The 22895-nt window shown below is 37.0% G+C and overlaps 1 protein-coding gene across 3 annotated transcripts in view; it reads right to left on the reverse strand.

Moving 5' to 3' along the window:
* The window catches only part of LOC150108435 (uncharacterized), a 292118-nt gene that overhangs the window by 191649 nt on the left and 77574 nt on the right, over positions 1-22895 (reverse strand). For all 3 annotated transcript variants that reach the window (XM_090390777.1, XM_090390776.1, XM_090390778.1), the window contains exons 4-5: positions 17124-17230; positions 10353-10506 (exon numbers count right to left, since the gene is read on the reverse strand). In XM_090390777.1, coding sequence (XP_090246903.1) covers positions 10353-10506; positions 17124-17230 — 261 coding nt within the window. The remainder of the gene's footprint in view (positions 1-10352; positions 10507-17123; positions 17231-22895) is intronic.

The raw sequence follows: 22895 nt of genomic DNA on the forward strand, positions 1-22895 counted from the left end.
GTGGATCAGACAACTACTCACATTGTGTATGACTGCCCAAGGCGCAAATTTCACGGTGGTGGTCTGAAGGACATTCACAAAGTAATGGATGAGGCCTTAAATTGGCTCTCCAGCCTGGACCTGGACCTGCAGTTGATGTGGCAGTGGTTATGGAGGAAACAGAAGATCACGTTCCTGTCTCACCACAAAGACGTTATTCTCATAGTCACTCTCATAGTCCTCATCATGGTATCAACAGAACTCCTCCTCGTGTTAGAAGATGATGTAATGTGAAATGGGCCCCCTCTAATGGATCAAGTTTTCTCACACAAGACACAACTGCTCTCTAATTAAACCTAGGATATAGCTACATTTATGTTGTGAACTGTTGTGAGAACATGCAGCCTTGTCATACCTGTTACAGTAGGACGATAATTGCCCTTGGCTTGATTATGACAAGTTACTTTTGCTTTATTTAAAAAAAAAAAAAAGGAAAGACTTAAAGCTGGTTGTGCCTTTTATGTAATGAACTTTTATATGTTAAGATTTTCATCATTTGTTGCTAGAAATTGTGATTGTGCTCTTCACTTACCAGTTTCATGTAGCCATAAGCATAAATAAATAAACTGTAGGGCTTGATCTTGTATATTTGTGTCACCCTGTTGTAATTTTGTTAATATGTAAATACCACAATGTTAAACTTAATTTTTATGCATATATGCTATATAATAATTTCTTTCTGACTCTTTATGTATTAGTATAATAACATTTGTTGTAATCTTACTATATGTAGATACTGCTTTCCTTGACTTGTTTTGTATATGCATATGTTAACCTGTACTGTTATCTATTTATGTACTGCTGAAACCTCTGCTGTAATTTTGTTTATATGTAGGTATTGCATTGTTTAACATAAATTTTGTATATGCATTTTATTTACTATTTTATTTTTCGACTAATCATGTATTGTTGTAGGACACCTTGTCCATTTGTGTACCTTCTAGTAATTCTGTTTATATGTATTGCCAAATTCTGTTTATACTGCATTGCTAAATTTAATTTTCATCCATGCATATTGTACAATAATCCCTTTTTGCCTATTTTTCTACTGCTGTAAAAGCATCTGTTATAATTTTACATATATGTAGATACTGCATTCCTTGGTGTTGCATATATTGTGTATTAACTTATATTGATAACTATTTTTGTATTACCGTAATAACCTCTGACTTGTGTATTGCTGTGCCCTCTGCAGCAGTTCTGTTTATCTGTAGATGCTGCTTTGTGGAACTAGATTTTTGTACAGACATATTGTTTACAATTTTCTGTAACTGCTTAGTTGTAACCTTTAGTATGGCACAGTATGATCTGTGTTGTCTTTGTGACAAATAAACTATAAACCAACCAACCAACCTTCTTGGGAATGGGTTGAATATAGGCCAAGTTCCAGGCTGTGGGATATGAAAGACTATGTAAACCATACTAAGTGTGCAGACAACAGCGTTAGCACACTTAGTATGGTAGGGAAGCAAATGAATAAATTCATATGGAACAGAGAGAAATTGGTCAAAACATTAAACTAACTGCATGCAAGACAGTTGACCTACCCACTTCTCCATTCATAAGCACCACTTCAATCCCTCTTTCCTTACTCTTCTGTTCTTTCACATTGCTTCGTGCTTGCTTGCTTACTAATTCAAAAGACCTGTTTTGATATTCCAAATTCTAGATGATTTGAACAGATCCACATAATGATTGAAAACATAAGGAAGTAACTGATGTTTTCAATGTTCCTGCCTATCACCATTGTTATTCATCACCCACAGAAATAACGAATCACAATGGAGATATTTTGCAGTCTTGTCTTACATATGATTTTACGTTAACTGAAAAATGGCTATTTTTAGCTCAATATATGTTCCATTTACGATACGTAACTGCCCTGGTTTGTGAATGTTTCTTTTGGCACCTTGTTATGTGCCATTTCCAAATGTCTACAAAACTTGAATATGCAAGAATATTGAAAACATTAGCTACATTCTTAATGAGAAACCTATAAAGATATAATCCTTTTAAACTATTTAGGCACAATATTTAGTGAAGTAGCAAATTAAATATGAAAGAAGACAACATAGCCAGCACACTTAGTATGGTGAGGAAGCTAATGAATAAATTCATATGGAACAAAGAGAAATTGGTCAACACATTAAACTAACTGCATACAAGACAGTTGTCAAACCAATTTTAACTTATGAACCTGGAAGTTGAGTAAAAAGTAAAAACAGATGATCAAAGACTAGAGACTACAGATATGAGAGGTCTCAGAAAAATTAGATGAGTAGACAGATGGCATCAATGGCAGAATCATATCAAAAACAATGCATTAGGAAGAAATTTGACACTATTTGCAATCAGGAATGTGTGAGAAGAGCTAATCATAGGTGGTATGGACCTTGAACTTATGGGAGAAAATATTAGCAAAGGATTTGTTTGATGCCAGTATGGCAAGAAAAAAGACCCTGGAGACCAACATCTAGGTGGAATGATGCAGTTAGAAGCACTTTAGAGGTCCATGAATGCTTCATATGTTTATTATATCTATCTTGAATTCCACTGACACTAAGTTTGTTCTTGTAGTTGACGCTTCACTGTTCATCTTGGTTTCCTGAAGAAAATAGCGCTGCTCTTGTTTAACTGGCAATGCCCCAACAGGCGTGAAATTTCATCAAATTTCATCATCATCGTTGTAATGTTTGTTTTTGGTTTAAGTTAATGAAGAATATCATTTGGCATTTAAGTCCAAATTGCCATTCCCCTCCTTGTTCCTCATTCAGAATGCAGTAGATATCTACTAATGAGATTCACTGCATGAGGCGAGGATTGGACATCAGGTCAGAAACCCTAGTCAGTTTTCTGTATTCCTTAAAAGTTATATGTTATCTAAAATAGACACTTAAGCAATCCTATTATAGAGATGTATGAAGGCTTAATTTCTTAATGAGTTAAATGGTTAGTAGGGTTAATTAAGTGAATAAGTTATATATATAACATACATAACTATATTTTATTTGAATTTCCTGGGAAACAAATCTCTGCACAAGTTTAGAATAGATATAAGGTTGATTTATATCTATTCTCAACTTGTACACAGTTTATCAGTCTTATAGTTAGTTTCTGGTTGAAATATTCAGATTTTTATTTATTTATTTATTTAACATTTATTTATTAAACTATAATAAACTATTATAGTTTATTTTGGAGTCTCATCCAAATAAATGGCAAGCAACAATGACTTCCCTCCCACTATTTTAATTATTATTTTTTTTAAATTTTAATTTAATATAATGCTGTGTCTTTTCTTTATGTAATTAAATTAAATTTTATTTCAAATCACTTGATTTTAAATTTGGACCTTAACTGTAATCTTATTTTATTGCAATCCCTCTCCTCCCCACTAAGTTGGCATCTAGCACCTGGCTCAGCTCTGTAAATAGGATTAATATTCTTTATTAAAAGAACACGTAAGACCACAGTAATAACTATTTAATTAATAAGGTACAGATATTTCATACTAAAACTAATAGTACATCTTCAGTGTCACACAAACAGTTATAGGAATGGAATACAAGTAACGAACATTAGGTGGATCATCTATTAAAATACAATTGTTGCTGCGTGCTAGGAAATGATAGCAAATAATAATCAATTAATATTTAAGATAATTGTTTTTTTATTGATTACATAAAATAAAAGTCTCCCAGATCTTCGAGAGAGAGAGACAATCATTTCGATTTAAATTCAGTCAGTGTAAAATAGCTTCACAACTTTCTTTAAAAAGGCGTTCATATTTGAACCTTCATCTATGGAGGAGAATAGCTTTATTCCACTGGATATTATGAGTAGTGTTAATACTGTGTTGTGCTACACCAGACTTCTGAGGCTTGTTGTATTCAATATAATATTGAATACTGGCCGTTCTGTGGAAAATAGAATTAAAGAACATCAATATTATATTGAATACAACAAACCTCAGAAGTCTGGTCTAGCACAACACGGTATTAACACTACTCATAATATCCAGTGGGATAAAGCTATTCTCCTCCATAGATGCAGGTTCAAATATGAACGTCTTTTTTAAAGAAAGTTGTGAAGCTATTTTACACCGACCGAATTTGAATCGAAATGATTGTCTCTCTCTCTCCAAGATCTGGGAGACTTATTTTATGTAATCAATAAACAAACCAATTATCTTAAATATTAATTGATTATTATTTGCTATCCCTGCCTAGCATGTGGCAACAATTGTATTTTAATAGGTGATCCACCGAATGTTCGTTACTTGTATTCCATTCCTATAACTGTGTGTGACACTGAAGATGTACTATTAGTTTTAGTATGAAATATCTGTACCTTATTAATTACATAGTTATTACTGTGGTCTTATGTGTTCTTTTAATAATTATACTATGCCACAAGTACCTTTAAAAGTAAGAATTAATATTCTTTATTGTAGCTTCACATCATTCAGAATCAAAGGAATAATTTGGAAATGGTGCAGCCACAAGCTGCATCTAAAATAACTTACAAATGGTGAAGCTGACAAGATGCATCTAAAGTAATTTAAAAGTGGTACAGTTGACAGAATTACATGAAAATAAATCTACAAATTCATCCTTCTGTATATTCCCTTCAAAATGACTACATTTAAACAATATATCACTTGTATGATTCTAATTATGCCATACAGTTCTACTGGTCTGAATAATAATACAGTGTTATCCTCACACCTTATCACTTTCCCCCTCCACATTCTTCCCCCTTACCCCATACTCCCATGATCTTTCAACCATGTGTCCCAAAATAACAATCATTTTCTAACAAACTGCAATATAATGCATTTATTTTTATTATGCCCAAGATCTACCTCAATATAATGGGTCAGTGTTTTGCATATTTAAGAGGAACCTTTTTTTTGTTTTATTATTATTATTATCCCAAGACTACATGAAGTCAAAGACTAATCTAGGAGATCCTTTTGTCATGCACACAGCTCATCATACTGTGCCTTAAACACACTCAAATTCTCTGTGGACACCACACCCTCAGGCAAGGCATTCCAATCATTCCCAACTCAGCATGCAAAAAACCTGCTTCTCACTTCCCTGCTCACACCACCCTTATACAGTTTAAGGGAGGTCATCTACTTATCCACTGATCTCCCACCGTTTGCTGTAAAACCTCTCCAACAATGATAATTTAACAACCCCTTACTAACTTGTAGGTCTCTATCATATCACCCTTTTCCCCCTATACACCAGACTCTGTAAATTGCATATTCTCAACCTTTCCTCATATTCAACATTCCAGAGATCGGAAATTACCTTAGTAAGTCATCTCTAGACCCTTTCCAACATCTCTTCATCCCCATTTGAAAACCAGGTGACCAAATCTGCAGAGAAGTCCATTGTGGCCTAATCAAAGTCTTATACAATGTTGTCCTCACAATTTTGGAAATGTGTCCCCTAAATTTCAGACACTTTTCCCTATCATCCCAAGCTCTCTTATTTCCTCCACCTCCAACAATATATCCCCACCGAGCATAAATTCTATATTCCATCTTTGTTTCGCAAATTTTAAAACCTTACATTTTGCAATATTGAACTTGCATCCCCATTTCCATATTCATTCACTCAATTTATTCAAGTCTTCTGGTAAGGCCACAACATCTTCCTTCCGTAACTTCTTCATAGTTCATCCCAACTTGATATCATCTGCAAATAACTGAATATCCCCATTCAAATCTTCACCAATATCATTAACATACAGGTTAAACAGCAATGGCCCTAAAACAGATCCCTGAGGCACAATACTAGTGACTATCCTCTTCCTGGATATTGCCCCTATACACAACTTGCTGATACCTATCAGATAGCCAGTTTCCGATTTATAATGCACTAATCTAATATCCAGCCCCATTCGGTCTAGTTTGACTATAAACTTATCATGCGGTAATCAATCAAAAGCCTTTGTAAAATCTAAGTTTATCGCTGTGTATCCCTCTCCTCTGTCCAAGGAAGCCATCACCTTATTGTAATAAGTAAATAGATTACTAAAACATGACCTCCCTTCAGCAAATCCATGCTGTCCATCAAAGATAATACTAGTGTTGTCAACCCAATTCTGGATCCTAGTTCTCACCAGCTTATCCGACAACTTAACCACAACAGCTGACATACAGATAGGCCTATAATTTGATGCCTGAGTTCTATAACCTCTCTTATGAAGCAACACAATCTTGCCCTCCTTCCACTCCCTTTAGAACTCAACTCAGTGCAAGACTAATATTAAAAAAATATGATAAGGCAGATGTCAACTCCCTGGCATATTCCTTCAGAATACGTGGTGATATATTATTATTATTCAGACCTCCATGGAGTCAAGAGACTCATCGTGAGAGGATGACCTTCCTAGGAAACACGAAGTCTATCATACCACTCCTTGAACTCATTGACCGTTCTTGCTCTCACCATCTCACCACTCTATCAGGCAATGCATTCCACGGGTCAACCACCCTCCACGCAAAGAAACCACTCCTCAGCCTTTTGCTCACAGCTTCCTTTCGTAACTTCCAGGATGCCCCCCCCCCCTTGTCATCGCTCCTTCCCGCTGTTCCACCAAGTGAAAGAACTCCCCAGCATCAACCCTGTAACTACCTCTCAACAGTTTAAAAGTCTCAATCATATCACCTCTCCTTCTTCTATCCACCAAACTCTACAGTCAACATTCCTTCAGCTGATCCTCATAACTAACATTGTACAGTCCTGAAACAATCTTCGTTATCCGCCTCGGTACCCTTTCCACAGTTAATTTATCCCCTTCAAATCTTGGGGACCAAATTTGAGAACAACAGTCTGTGGTCTGATCAGAGTCTTATACAACGGAATGATAACTCTTATCTCTGCAGGTCAGCGTTCTTCTCAGTATTACAGTAATTCTCTGGGTTACCTTCATCACCTTTGCAATATGCTCCCTGAATTTCAATTTTCTATCAATCATCATCCCCCCCCCGATCTCTATTCTACCCTACTTCCTTCAGTACAGCTCCTCTAATTGAGTATGCAGCCTCCCATCGATGTATCCCAAACTTCAAGACTTTACATTTTGCTGCATTAAACCAACATTCTCATTCATTTGCCCATCTGTCCAGTTTATTCAAATCCTCTTGCAGGGCTGCCACATCTTTACTAATTACACTATTACTAATCACCCTGCCCAGCTTCACATAATATGAAAACAACTGAATATCCCCTCGCAATCCATTGACAATGTCATGGATATAAATGTTAAACAATACAGGTCCCAGTACTGAGCCCTGTGGAACTCCACTGGTAACCTTCTGCCTCCTTGATATTGCTCCACCATACACAACTCTCGGATACCTATCAGATCATCAATCCTGAATCCAGTTGACTAACCCGACATCTAAATCCATGTGCTGCAACTTAAGTATCAAGCTTACCATGTAGTACCCTATTAAATGCCTTTGCAAAATACAAAAAAAAATGGCAGTATATGCCTTTCCCTTCATCAACTGCTCTTGTCACTTTATTATAAAAGACAATCATATTACTAAAGCAGGAGCACCCCTTAACAAATCCATGTTGATTCTCACATGGTAATGTTAGCTTATACAGATAACATTACCCTCATCTGCCCAATGCTGTTAATGGTCCCCCCCCCACTAATTTCTCCAAGACTTTAACAACTACTGATGACACACAAACTGGCCTATAATTAGACACTTCCAGTATGCTACCGCCCTTATGCAACGGCACTATCTTACCTTCCTTCCATTTCCTGGGCACCTTTCCCATAGCCAGACTTTCATTGAAAAGCCAGGTCAATGGAGCTGTCAGTTCTTTTAGCACATTCTCTCAAAACCAGTTCTAAAATACCATCCAGTCCCACAGCTTTACTGACATCCAGAGTTCTCGATATCTGGACCACACTCTCCTCTTACCTCTAAACCTCGAACCTAATAAAGTGATCATTGAACAACTCTACTATGTTCTCTGCATCAGTCACTCTATTCCCATTTTTATCCCTCAGTGTCATTCTTCCACAATCATTTCTCCTCCTACTGGCCACATAGCTAAAAAATTACCAAGTATTTTCTTTGGATCTTAATGTCAATCTCTTCTCATATTCCAGTTTTTCCTTCCTCACTATACTTGTCACTCTCCTGGCCAGTCTTATATTCTTCATGCATCTGCTCTCCATGCCTTTCCTTATATCTCTTCCATAATCTCTTTTTTTCACCTGCAGTTCCTGTTTAATATTGCTTGTCATCCACTTTACACCAAATTGTGTTCTCTTCTTCACTTGTGGAATACAGCTTACTATATGTGTTAACAAATATTCCTTCACAATTTCCCAAGCACTAATGATATCTCGCCCTTCCAATTCGTCCCTCCATGGAACTGTCCCAAGTTGATATCTAAAACTATTATAATCGCCTGCCTTATAGTTCCATATATGTTCCCTTTTCTTTGATACTCCTGCATGTCATCTTCCAAATCAAAACCACATGGTCACTCTCCAACAGGGGGGGAGAGAGATGTCATCTCAGTTATTATCAGCTCTTCTAATGCTATGACCAAATCCAAAACTCTTAAACCTCTTGTTCCCTCTATTACATGTTGCCTAAGACATTTGTCCCTCAGGAATTCTAGAAATTCCATTCCCTTATTACTACATGCATTTTCATCTTCCCAGCTTATACTGATGTAGTTATAATCACCCATAACAATCATTCTTCTTGCACTTGTCAAGCTCAACTGCCTAAACATATCCAAGGAGCACCCTCTGTGCCCCTTGGCTTGTAGCAGCATCCCTAAATATCCTGTCTTGCCCACCTCTACTTCACACCATATGCTTTAAAACCCATTAGTGTCACTGCCTTTCAAAGCCTCCACTATTATTAGAGGACATAAGTCTTCACGCTTATCAAATCCCACAGCCTTATTAACATCAACTGCTCTCAATCTGTCCACAATGTCATATTCACAAGAATGAAAGACCATTATGAACTGCTCATTAAGTATCTCCACTATATCTTCTGCAGCAGTTGTCCTTATACCATTTTCTCCAATCAATGTCATTTTTCCATAATCTTTTTTTTTTGGCTACATATATAAAAGAACCCCCTAGGATTCTTTTTGGCTTCATTAGCTAACTGCTGCTCATACTTCACTTTTGCTACCCTTACCAACCAAGTCACCCTTCTTGCTTGGTTTTATAATCCTCATAGAATTGGTTATTACCACTTCCTCCAGAATGCCTTTTTCAGTGGTGCACTCAAGATTTAATCTTGGAGGGGGCCGAGCGCTCAGGATTTAACCTTTTGGGGGGGGGGGGGGGGCGAGGTGAGTAGACATTTTGCAAATACACACTACACATCACATACGACCTATAACTGAGCATCTGCAGTGATCGCTAATTCATAAGTAGCACACAACATAAATAAAAAAAATGAATTTTAATTAGGAAAAGTTTTTTGGAAATTTTTCTAGTGTTTTTTCCTTTTCTTTGGGGGGTGCCCGGGCCCCTTGCCCCCCCCCCCCCTCTGGGTGCACCACTGGCCTTTCTTCTCATGCTTAATCTCTTCATTCATCCATTTCACACCTACCTTATTTAACTTTCTTACCCTTGGAATATATTTAGACATTGCTTCTACCAGATAGTTCTTGAATATCCCCAAGCTGCATTGATCTCTTTTCCAGCTAACTCCTCATTCCATGCTAACCTGCAAGCTGTCTCCTAACCTCCTCATAATCACCAGTCATGTAGTTCCACAAATACCCTTTTTTCTCAAAGGTCCTCAACACTGCTGGCAACCACCCAGGTAATCATTTCATGGTCACTCTCACCAACTGGAGGGTGGGGTGACTCATTTTGCATCAGTACTATCCATAAATGTCTGTAAACTTATAGCACATCAGTCTTATAATGAGTTTAGGATTAGATAATCTAGAAGGCACTACTCTAGAGGCCAAATAAGGAACTTTTGTAAATCCATTTGTATCTCCAATAAGCAGAGCAATGGTCTCACACAAGGCAATGAAAATCATGTTCCACAAAAAAAAAAAAGACATTTAGATACATCCATGCCACAATCGAATTACTGATAAGAGGACAGAAAAGAGAGCTATAAATGGAAAGTTGTACATAGAGTACCCTGTGGTCTATAGAATAGATCCATTCAGCCAACCATTTCAGCAAATGAAGATGAGCTAAGATATTTCATTTGAATTTCCTGGAAGAAATTGTATTTATTTTGATTAACTAACAACACAAATTGGCATCTACAGTACCTTGGATTGAAAAGTATCTGCTTTTAACTTCAGAAAGGTCTCGTGTTTCCCTTGTAGAATAAGTTATTCTTGGTTTATAAATTAAGGAAACGGTAATAGAGTGAAGCTTTTCTAGCAGAAAAGCATCAGGTTGGCAATAAACAGATACCATTATCTGAAAGAAAAACAAAAAATTAATAGAAAACTTGATGGTAGATTGAATGGTGAGTCATAAGTCACGAAAGGTTTTAAAATGTGAATATCATTTTTGATTATCATTATTATTATTTGTTTTTTATTTTTAATTTTTTAATTTTATTTTTTTCCATGTATTCTAAAGAACATTTGGGAAATGAATCATGGAAAAGATCACAACCGAACAACGAACCAAAATCGTGCAATTTTACTTTGAAAATCAGCATTCGATTATTATTAATTGGCAATCACATTCTCCAGATTTGACAGCTCCCAACTTCTTCCTATGGGGTTACCTGAAGGATAAGGTGTATGTGAACAATCTCAGACAACCCAACAGCTGAAGATGAACACTCATGCATAAATTAGGACGCTGCAGCCAGAAACATTAACAGCTGTCATGGAACATGCCAAAGAAAATACCGTCTTTGTGAAGCCGAAAATGGAAGGCATTTATGTGATGTCGTTTTTCATAACTAATAAAAAAAATCTCCAGGTTCAATCTTTCATTATAACAAGAAAGAATAAAAATAATTAATAAAAAAAGTTATTAAATGTTTAAGCCTCCTTTATGATTACGGCCATCCTGTATAATCACAAAAAATTTATTATAATTACAGCAATACCTTGCATGATGTGGTTTTGAACAGCACATATTTCGCTATAGCATGGTTTATAATTTTTAACAAGTTAAAAATGTTTTAACAATAGCACTGCTGTACTGCACCACTGACATTCTGATTCTACTAAAACAGTAGTGCAGTGGTGTTGCTGGAACATTTGCTGCCAGGGCGGTTCTTCAGTTTCCCACCCCTCTCAATACACACCAAAAATACTACAAAAATTCATAACGATATATAGGGTGAGATTCAAAGTGCCTCCTGGGGCAGACTGCCCCCCCCTCCTCCTAGCTATGTCACTGCAGTAGCGTCATGATTTAAAATATACTGTGGTAATAGCTGTATCAATACACACTTTAGTATTATTTTAGTTTTGCTACCACAAAGTCGTAGGTCGGTCTACAATTTTTTTTTTTTTTTTTTTTTTTTTTTTTTTTTTTTTTTTACATACACATGCACACACCTTCTATGCACAATTATGAGTGGGAAGAGGAAATGCAATGCAGTTTGTGAACCTAACAAATAAATAGCTAACACTAGAACAAAAGCTTGAAATTATAAAACATCATGAAGAAGGAACATCATAAGTTAAAATAGCACATGACGAAGGAACAAGTAATTGGTACAAAGCTAATTAAGAAAGACCAAATCAAAACACCTGGAATAGCCACAGAATCTTATATAACAAAAGTGATTGCTAAACATAGAAGTTCTGCAATGGATATGGAATGACTTTTGAATGATATGGATTGAAGACTGCAAACAGAAAAACATTCTGTTAAGTCCGATGATAATTCAAGCTAAAGCAACAGGTCTCTACAAAATGATAAAAGAAAATGGAGATGAAGAGGAAACCTCTTGAGCAAGTTGTGGCCGGTTTTATAACTTTAAAAAGTGTATGGAATCTATAATATTCGAACTAGATGAAAGTGCTAGTGATGATAACGATGTTGGGGCAAAATTTCCCAGTGAATTAAAAGAAGTGAGTATGAACAAATTTTTACTGTCAATGAAACAGGTTTGCTTTGGAAGATGATGACTTTGTGCACATAGCAGCAATATTAACCAGGATATAAAGTTCCAAAAGACCGTATCCTGGTTAAGACTTTTAGATTGCTGCTATGTGCATAAACAACACTTTTAAATACATTTAAATAATCTCCTCTTTTCTGTTGTTCTTCCACATCACATCCACCCTGACCTCTCCATTTCCCTGTCTGTCTTGCATTTCATGTTTCTTTCATTTTCCATTCTATCTTTCTCTCTCTTTACTCACCTATCCATCCATAAACACTTCTTTCACATTTCTTACTTCCTCAGATCTCTTGTTTAACTATTATTATTATCCATTTTAGCAGGCGCTTCTCTAGCTAATCCATACCAAATCCATTTAAATGTAGTTTATCAACCTTATGTAATTTCTGTCCCTCAAATTCAAACATTCACAAACTGCATTCTAATTTCCTAACAAAGTTCTGCCAACATAGTATTCATGATCTTCATTTGCCATCTCAACAAATCACTGTCATACATGGGCAAAACATATCTGTTATCTTTTACTCTCCTCAATAACCTCATAATAAGCCATTCTCACATTCTCCTTTTGTCCAGCCAAATCATTTGCCCCTACTACTATCAGCTGTCTTGCTTGCTCTTCATATCCCAAACCTCCATTTTCCTGATCATTTTCCCTGCTGGAAAGCAAAATCTGTGCATCTTCTCATTCATCACACCTCTAATAAAGGAATCCCTATACAATGCCACTCTTGAACTATTCATTATTTTTTAAACTTAGCCATTTTTCATTTGTTCTTCTGTAACCCATTCCCTGTCATTTTTTTAAAACCTACACAACATTGCCTTGAATGAGACTTCTCTATCTACCATCATGTCAAGATTCCTCACAATTAGTTTGCTGAGGAAAAAATTCCATTAACATAGTATATAATCTAGAATGTTTTTTTACAAAAAAAAAAAAAAAAAATGCATAACTTTGTATTTAGTAATACTGAAGTGGCATCCATTAATACATTTGTATACAGTATTCTGTTCAGATACTCTTGCAGTGGCTCCATATCAGAATCATTCATTATGATTCTGATATGCAGTACGGCTTTGGAAGGAAGTGAGACAAATGATTTTGAGAGCATATGGTGTGAGGTAGAGGTAGGCAAGACGGGATATTTAGTGGGGTGTTGCTACAGACCCAGGAGCACAGAGGATGGGGACCAAGAGATGTTAGACAGCTAAGTTTGGCAAGTGCAAGAAGAATGATTGTTATGGGAGATTTTAACTACAGTAGTATAAATTGGAGAGAGAAAGATGCATGTAGCAATAGGGGAATGGAATTTCTAGAATTCTTGAGGGACAAATGTCTTAGGCAACATGTAACAGAGGGAACAAGAGGTTCAGGAGTTTTGGATTTGGTTATAGCATCAGAAGACTTGATAATAACTGAGATGACATCTCTCCCACCAGTTGGAGAGAGTGACCACATGGTTTTGACTTGGAAAATGAATAGATATGCAGGAGTATCAAAGAGACGGGAACTTATGTGGAATTATAAAGCAGGTGATTATAATAGTCTTAGATGTCAACTTCAGGAAGTTTCATGGAGGGAGGAATTGGAAGGCTGGGATATCATTAGTGCGTGGAAAATTGTGAAAGAATATTTGTTAACAGCAATGGTAAGTTGTATATCACGAGTGAAGAAGAGGACACAATTTGGAGTAAAGTGGATGACAAACAATATTAAACAGGAATTGCATGCGAAAAAGAGGCTATGAAAAAGATATGAGACAGGTGAAGAGAGTATGCATGAAGAATATAAGACACAGGCCAGAAGGGTGACTAGTGTGGTACAGAAAGCAAAACTGGGATATGAGAGAGGGTTGGCCCTAAGATCCAAAGAAAATCCTAGGGAATTTTTTAGCTATGTGGCCAGTAGGAGGAGAAATGACTGTGGAAGAATGATATTGTGGGATAAAACTGGAAATAGAGTGACTGATGCAGAGGACATAGTGGAATTGTTCAATGAACCCTCTAGGATGAAATACTCCAACCTAGAGGAGTCAGTTTTAATGCTAGAGGGATAGGGCTGGTTCGAGGTTTAGAGGTACATGAGGAGAGTGTGTTTCAGATACTGAGTACTCTGGATGTCAGTAAAGCTTTGGCACTGGATGTTATTTCACCACGAGTTTTGAGAGATGTGCCAGGGAACTGACAGTGCCTTTAACCTGGCTTTTCAATGAAAGTCTGGCTTCGGCAAAGGTGCCCAGGGAATGGAAGGAAGGTAAGATAGTGCCATTGCATAAGGGTGGTAACAGACTGGAAGTGTCTAATTATAGGCCAGTCTGTGTGTCATCAGTACTTGTTAAGATCTTGGAGAAGGTAGTGAGGGACCATATACAACATTGGGCAGATGAGGGTAATGTTATCTGTGAGAGTCAACATGGATTTGTGAAAGGGCACTCTTGTTTTAGCAATATGCTAGCTTTTTATAATAAAGTTACAAGAACATTAGATGAGGGAAAGGCATATACTGCAATTTTCTTAGACTTAGCGAAGGCATTTGACAGGGTGCCACATGATAAGCTGATATTTAAGTTGCAGCACATGGGTCTGGATGTCAGATTGGTCAACTGGATTCAGGATTGGCTGTCTGATAGGTATCAGAGAGTTGTGTATGGTGGAGCATTTCAAGGAGGCAGAGGGTTACAAGTGGGGTCCCACAGGGCTCAGTACTAGGACCTATATTGTTTAACCTTTATATCAATGACATTGCCAGTGGATTGCAAGGGGATATTCAGTTATTTGCAGATGATGCGAAGCTGGGAAGGATTATTAGTAATAGTGCAGATGTGGTGGCCCTGCAAGAGGATTTGAATAAGCTAGATAGATGGGTAAATGAATGGGGGTATCAGTTTAATGCAGCAAAATGTAAGGTCTTGAGGTTTGGGGAACATCGATGGGATGCTGCATACTCTATGGGAGGAGATATACTGGAGGAAGTAGGGGAGACAAGAGATCTGGGGTTGATGATTAATAGAAATCTGAAATTTAGTGGACATATTGCAAAGGTAGTGAAGGTAACACAGAGGATTGCTGCAATTATGAGAAGGACACTGACCTGCAGAGATAAGAGGGTTATCATTCCGTTGTATAAGTCTCTGATCAGACCACACTTGGACTATTGTTCTCAGATTTGGTCTCCAGGATTTGAAGGGGATAAATTAACTGTGGAAGGATACAAAAATGGATGACAAAGATGGTTTCAGGACTGTAAAAGGATAGTTACGAGGATCGGCTGAGGGAATGTGGACTGCAGAGTTTGGTGGATAGAAGAAGGATAGGTGATATGATTGAGACTTTTAAACTGTTGAGAGGTGGTTACAGGGTTGACACTGGGGAGTTCTTTCGCTTGGTTGAACAGCGGGAAGGATTGATGACAAGAGGCCATCCCTGGAAGTTACAAAAGGAAACTGTGAGCAAGAGGGTGAGGAGTGGTTTCTTTGCATGGAGGGTGGTTGAACCGTGGAATGCATTGCCTGATGGAGTGGTGAGAGCGAGAACGGTCAATGAGTTTAAGGAGTGGTATGATAAACTTTGTGTTTCTTAGGGGGGGGGGACCTCCCCTCGATGAGTCTTGACAGACTTTATGTTCTTAGGAAGGACCTCCCACGATGAGTCTTTCGACTCCATGGAGGCCTGAATAATAATAATAATAATAATCTAACCATCATTATCAAACAAACAAATATATTGTTTTAAGCCATTCTATTACCAATATATAAACGGAAAATAATGATCCAGGAAAAGAGATTTGTAGTACTCCTAGACACTTTTATTCTCCTTGACTCTACTCCTCCATATGCTACTTTCTGATAACTGTTCATAAGCAACCCTCCTATTCATGCCATCATTTTAATTTCCATTCCTACAGCACAAAAACTCAGATTTTTCATCCTGTATACAGGCAAATCAGCCATCAGAACACAAGCAATTTACAGACAAAAATACTATTGTTGGTGGGGCAATAGAGAGTGTGTATTGATGTTAGTAATGACATCACGTGTACTTATAGAATTAAATGATAGAAGAGATGATGATGATGAGATGTGTGTGTAGTGGTGTGGAGTAGAGTGCCTTCCTGTGATAAATTCTTGGACTCTTGGGAGGTGTCACGTGACAACGATAATAATAATAATAATAATAATAATACAGGGTGACCGATAAGTCACAAAGGGGTTTAAAATGTGAATAAAATCTCCAAATTCTGCATTTCATTATAAAAAAAGAATAAAAATAATTAGTTATTAAATGTTTAAACCCCTTCATGACTTGTGGACCACCCTGTATTATATTCTTCAATTTACAATAGTTTTTCTATGTGGTATTGTGCAGATACCACAGAAAGTCCAGCAATAATATGATAACCTGTCCATTTTCTTTATCCAATGCATTCATGACATTATCACAAAATGAGAGCAAATTACTAAGACAAGATTTTTCCCATAACATAAATCACACTGCTCTTTATGCAAGATGAAATATCTGAGATTCCAGGAGGGAAAATACTGCAAACTCTGGGTAACTCACCTTTAGTTGAAACATCCTTATAAATATTCCTATAATGCTGCTCTAACAATTAAGTTGGAACAGTAGTATACTTTTTGACATAAAGCATTCATGTTGAAAAAAAATAGATATTATGATATCAACTACCTTATAATGAAATAAACTATATTCAATTATTTCTTAAATTTAATTTAAAGTTAAACATACTTAAAACATATAAACATGCTTAAAAATTTAAGTATGTTTAAGTGTTTAAACATACTTAAAAATTTAAATATGCTTAGACAACTGTAGCATATAGCTAAACAAAAGAAATAAAGACAAAAATTTAATGAAGAAACAAAGAAAATTAATAATTGCAAAATAATTTTGCAGATCATTAAGAATTATTTTAACTTACAGAAGATATATTTCTTTTATTAATGAAAATATCGGCACTCAGACATGCATCCTTGTTATCATCCTTATATGAAACACTAAGCACTGCAACAATAATTCCATGAATATCTGGAATAAAAAATTAACCTAGTTAAATCTCTGTGAAGAAGTAACCAAGTTTCAAAGTGAACTTCAGATTTATTAAGAAAATCCACAGAAATAAAAAGAGATGCTACTGTACAAACAAGGCAAATGAAATGGTTGCATTAATTGAGTCTGTTCATTCAAAAATTACTGGAATATGTGAGACATGGTTGGATGAAGACGACATCCTGACAAGAATAGAGAAGGAAGGGTATGTGTTTCCTGAAGATAGAAAGGGTTAAAAGGGAGGTGGAGTGTTATTGGTGATAGAGAAAGAGTTATGTCCATTGCTGTTTAATTTGTACATAAATGATATAGGGAATAATCTGAAAGGAAATATTCAGTTGTTTGCTGATGATGCAAAATTAGGTAGAGTAATTATTATTATTACTATTATTATTATTATTATTATTTAAGGCCTCCCTCGATGACTAAGGACTCCAAGGAGTCCTTAGTCATCGAGGGAGGCCTTAAACATCATGTAAGAACTATCCAACATTTATGCAGCATCTATCATACTTTGCTTTGAACTCATTCACAGTCACGGCACTCACAACAGTCTCTGGCAACCTATTCCACTCATTCACTACTCTCCAAGCAAATAACCTAGTTCTAAACACCCTTGTTAACTACACGCTTACTCAGTTTCCATGGGCCCCTAAGTTCTCCCACCAAGACACTGGTTCTGAAAAATTTCCTTTGAATTAATCTTGTAAAAATCCCTCAGTAATTTGTATGTCTCAAGCATACCCTTTTCTGCCTATCAACCAGTTTCTGTAACCCACAAATCTTCAACCTGTTCTCATAAGGTTCATTCCATAGACCTGCTACCATTTTGGTCACTCACCTCTGGATCCTCTCCAACTCCTCCTCATCACCAAGAAACCCTATCACCCAGATCTGCACACAATAGTCAAGATGGTGTCTTATCAAGGCTTAATAAAAAGGAACAAAAAACCTGCTTGTCTCTGCTCGTCAAAGTATTCTTCAGTAACCAAGTGATCGGATTAGCTGTTTTACTAGTTAATCAAGGCAATGTGGAGAGCTTGCAGGACAATTTAAATAGGCTGTCAGCATGAGCAAAAGATGATATGTCAGTTTAATGTGGAGAAATATAAAGTTATGCATTTTGGGAAAAATAGATTACAGAGGGCATATTGCTAAGGTTGCTAAAGTAGCCCATAAGATTACTTGGCTATTGAAGAACACATTAACAAGTATAGATAAGGTGAGTTGTTATTCCTCTTTATAAGTCCTTGATTCCACATCTGGATTACTGTGCTCAAATCTGGTCCCCTGGATTTCTTGGGGATGAGGAAGCGGTGAAGAGGATTCAGAATGTTCCCTATCAGAACAGATTGAGAGTGTGTGTGGATTGCAAAAGTTGGTTGATAGGAGAAAAAGAGGGGATATGATAGAAACATTTAAGTTGCTTAAGGGGTTTTATATGATTGATGCAGGGAAAATGTTTCAGCACTCTGCTAGAGGGACCAGAACAAGGGGTTGTCATCCATGGAAGTTGAATAAAGGTGTGGTTAGTAGCGATGCAAGTACTAGATTTTTTGCTTGGAGAGTTGTGAATGAGTGGAATGAGTTGCCAGAGTCAGTTGTGAGTGTTTTGTCTGTTAATGGGTTCAAGGAGAGGTATGATGGATTGTATGGATAGATTGGGTCTCCTGCAATGAGTCTTTGGACTCCATGGAGGTGCCTGTATAATAATATGTCTTCATTCCACTCAATATTGCAATAATTAAAATCATCCTTTTTCTTAAAAGCCACTTTGTCTACACATTTTTGTCTCCATCCTCCAAGTTCCCTGGCCTATAGCAATATCCAACTAAATATCCCATCAGATTGCATGTGAAGCATCTTCAAACTACACTGCTCAAAACAATTAGGGGATATTTTGGTTTTCTTGTAAATTATAAAGTTATAAAAATAATTTACAAATGTAACACATTTGTAAATTATTTTTAAAATATACAACATATTATTATATTATTATTATTATTAAACAAGACCTCATGGAGTCAAAGACTCATCTAGGAGGTCCTTTTATCTCACACACATCTCATCATACCGGGTCTTAAACACATTCAAACTCCTTGCAGACACCACACTCTCAGGCAAGGCATTCCAATCATTCACAACTCTGCACGAAAAAAACCTGCCTCTCACTCCCCAACATATATTAATATGTTGTAAATTAATATTTGAAAATATTAATATAAACAGTGTAGAACATGCAACTGAATACAAAATCATGTTAAGACTTGTTGAAATGTGTCAGCCATATCAGCATGTGGGGGATATAAAAGCGTGGCCTGTTGCACTCACTTCCACAGTACATAATTATCACTTCAATTGTAAACTTGTGTCAGCTATCACTCATTATTTTGTTAAAAATGACAGAGCAACATGATATCCTGGAATCCATGGCTTGGAGAGCATTGGTCAATTAAAAGTTGGACAAACTTAGCAAGTTGTCACTCAAGCATGTATCTCAAAGCATAATTTTGTGACTTTGGAATTGCTTTCTGGAGACGGGAAATGTTCCTAATTGTCTTCATGCCATAGGTTTATATGCTTGAAGACCAATGGTTTGCATTCCACTTACTGCAAATCACAAAAGAGCCCAGAGAATTTGGACACAGGAATGCCACAATTGGACAAACGAGGATTGGGCTCGTGTACTTTTTAGTGATGAGTCCAGGTTCAGTCTGCAACCAGATAACTGACGTATCTTGATATGGCATGAAAGTGGAACAAGAAATAATCCACAGTTTGTTCGCAAAAGATCCCAACATCAAGGTGGAAGCTTGATGGTATGGGCTGGAATAAGTATAGGTGGCCATACTGATCTTAATTTTATCAGAAATGGTTCCTTAACAGCCCAAAGGTATCGCAATGAGATTTTGGAACGTATAGTTCATGCATATGCCTGCAATTGGCCAAGAATTCATATTTTATGGATGACAATGCTCATCCATACCGTGCAAATTTCGTACAAGAGTGGTTTGAGGAAGAAGGTATTGAAGGAATGGACTGGCCTGCCTGTTCACCAGATTGTAATCCAATCGAACATACCTGGGATGCTTTAAGTAGGCACGTTTCTGCTCAACTGGTGCCATCACGATCACTTCAAGAGCTCAAAATTGCTCTCACAGAAGAGTGGGGAATTATCCCACAAGAACTGTTTGATCATCTTATCCAGTCCATGCAATCAAGATGTACCACTGTTTTGGCTATTAATGGAGACCATATGCCCTATTAAAAATTAATATTTTTCTTGTTGTTATTCTTGTTAAAATTATTTCATGCTAAAATATTTGTATAATTTGTTAAATTTGTAATAAATATCGATTATTTAAAAAATATCTCATCAATTACACCCTATCCATAAGTAAGAAATATTTATTCATGTATAAAGTACCCAATAGTTATAATTATTTGAAATTTATAATTATCTGACAAAAACTAAAATATCCTCTATTGTTTTGAGCAGTGTATTTGCTTGTCTATAGAGACTGCTGATTTCACATCAATTGCCTCAGAGTTCTGTAATATTTAGACTGTACTTATACTGTGAAACCCAAGCTGACTTGGCACCATTTTATGTAGTACTATCCTAATATCCTGTGCACCTGCTCCCTAGTGGGAACATATCAGGAATTTGATGATTAACTATCATATCAGTGGAATTATACTACAAGAAACTGATAAGGGGAGGGAAGGGTAGGGGTGTTGGAATTATGGCAGATAAGAATTTGAAATTCAAAGGTCCCACATAGCAATAGTTGCAAATACAACTCAAAGAATAATTGTGATGTTGAAACACTTAAGGGTTTGGAGGAAAGAAGCTGTGGAAAGTGTGTTAAGAAGAGTTACAGAGATTATATTATTATTATTATTATTCAGGCCTCCATGGAGTCAAAAGACTCATGCGGGAGGTCCTTCCTAAGAACATAAAGTCTGTCAAGACTCATCGAGGGGAGGTCCCCTCCCCTAAGAAACACAAAGTCTATCATACCACTCCTTAAATTCATTGACCGTTCTTGCTCTCACCACTCCATCAGGCAATGCATCCCACGGTTCAACCACCCTCCATGCAAAGAAACCACTCCTCACCCTCTTGCTCACAGTTTCCTTTCGTAACTTCCAGGGATGGCCTCTTGTTATCAATCCTTCCTGCTGTTCAACAAAGCAAAAGAACTCCCTAGTGTCAGCCCTGTAACCACCTCTCAACAGTTTAAAAGTCTCAATCATATTACCTCTCCTTCTATCCAACAAACTCTGCAGTCCACATTCCCTCAGCCGATCCTCATAACCAAAATTGTACAGTCCTGAAACCATCTTTGTCATCCATCTTTGTACCCTTTCCACAGTTAATTTATCCCTTTCAAATCCTGGGGACCAAATCTGAGAACAATAGTCCAAGTGTGGTCTGATCAGAGACTTATACAACGGAATGATAACCCTTTTATCTCTGCAGGTCAGTGTCCTCCTCATAATTGCAGCAATCCTCTGTGTTACCTTCCCCACCTTTGCAATATTTCCCCTAAATTTCAGGTTTCTATCACTCATCAACCCCAGATCTCTCGTCTCCCCTACTTCCTCCAGTATAACACCTCCCATAGAGTATGCAGCATCCCATCGATGTTTCCCAAACCTCAAAACCTTACATTTTGCTGCATTAAACTGACACCCCCAATTCATTTGCCCATCTATCTAGCTTATTCAAATCCTGTTACAGGGCTACCACATCTGCACTATTACTAATAATCCTTCCCAGCTTCGCATCATCCACAAACAACTGAATATCCCCTTGCAATTCACTGGCAATGTCATTGATATAAAGGTTAAACAATATAGGTCCTAGTACTGAGCCCTGTGGAACCCCACTTGTAACCCTCTGCCTCCTTGAAACTGCTCCACCATACACAACTCTATGATACCTATCAGACAGCCAATCCTGAAGCCAGTTGACCAAGACCAATCTGGCATCCAGACCCATGTGCTGCAACTTAAATATCAGCTTATCATGCGGCACTCTGTCAAATGCCTTCGCTAAGTCTAAGAAAATTGCAGTATATGCGTTTCCCTCATCTAATGTTCTTGTAACTTTATTATAAAAGGCTAGCATATTGCTAAAACAAGATCGCCCTTTCACAAATCCATGTTGACTCTCGCAGATAACATTACCCTCATCTGCCCAATTCTGTGAAAGGGCGCTCTTGTTTTAGCAAGAGTGCCTTTTCATAGCATTGCCTTTTATAATAAAGTTAGAAGAACATTAGATTAGGGAAAGGCATATACTGCAATTTTTTTAGACTTAGCGAAGGCATTTGACAGGGTGCCACATGATGAGCTGATATTTAAGTTGCAGCACATGGTTCTGGATGTCAGATTGGTCTTGGTCAACTGGAGAGAGAGAGAGAGAGAGAGAGAGAGAGAAGTTATTCAAAACATATGCACGTCATAGTGAGATGCGAGCTATTAACGTAATGCGGCACCGTCCGTCACGCAGTTCCACTGTTGTTTATACAAAGCTTGCGCCAGTAGTAGTGTTCGTAGTGCTTATCGTGTTCACTCTGTCTCTTTAAATATTTAGACATTATAATTAAAGACATAACATTTGTTAGAGTGTTTT

Source organism: Typopeltis vanoorti, chromosome 3 (genome assembly GCF_054136105.1).
Source record: "Typopeltis vanoorti isolate ZY-2024b chromosome 3, IOZ_Tvanoo_1.0, whole genome shotgun sequence".
Classification (NCBI taxonomy): Eukaryota; Metazoa; Arthropoda; class Arachnida; order Uropygi; family Thelyphonidae; genus Typopeltis; species Typopeltis vanoorti.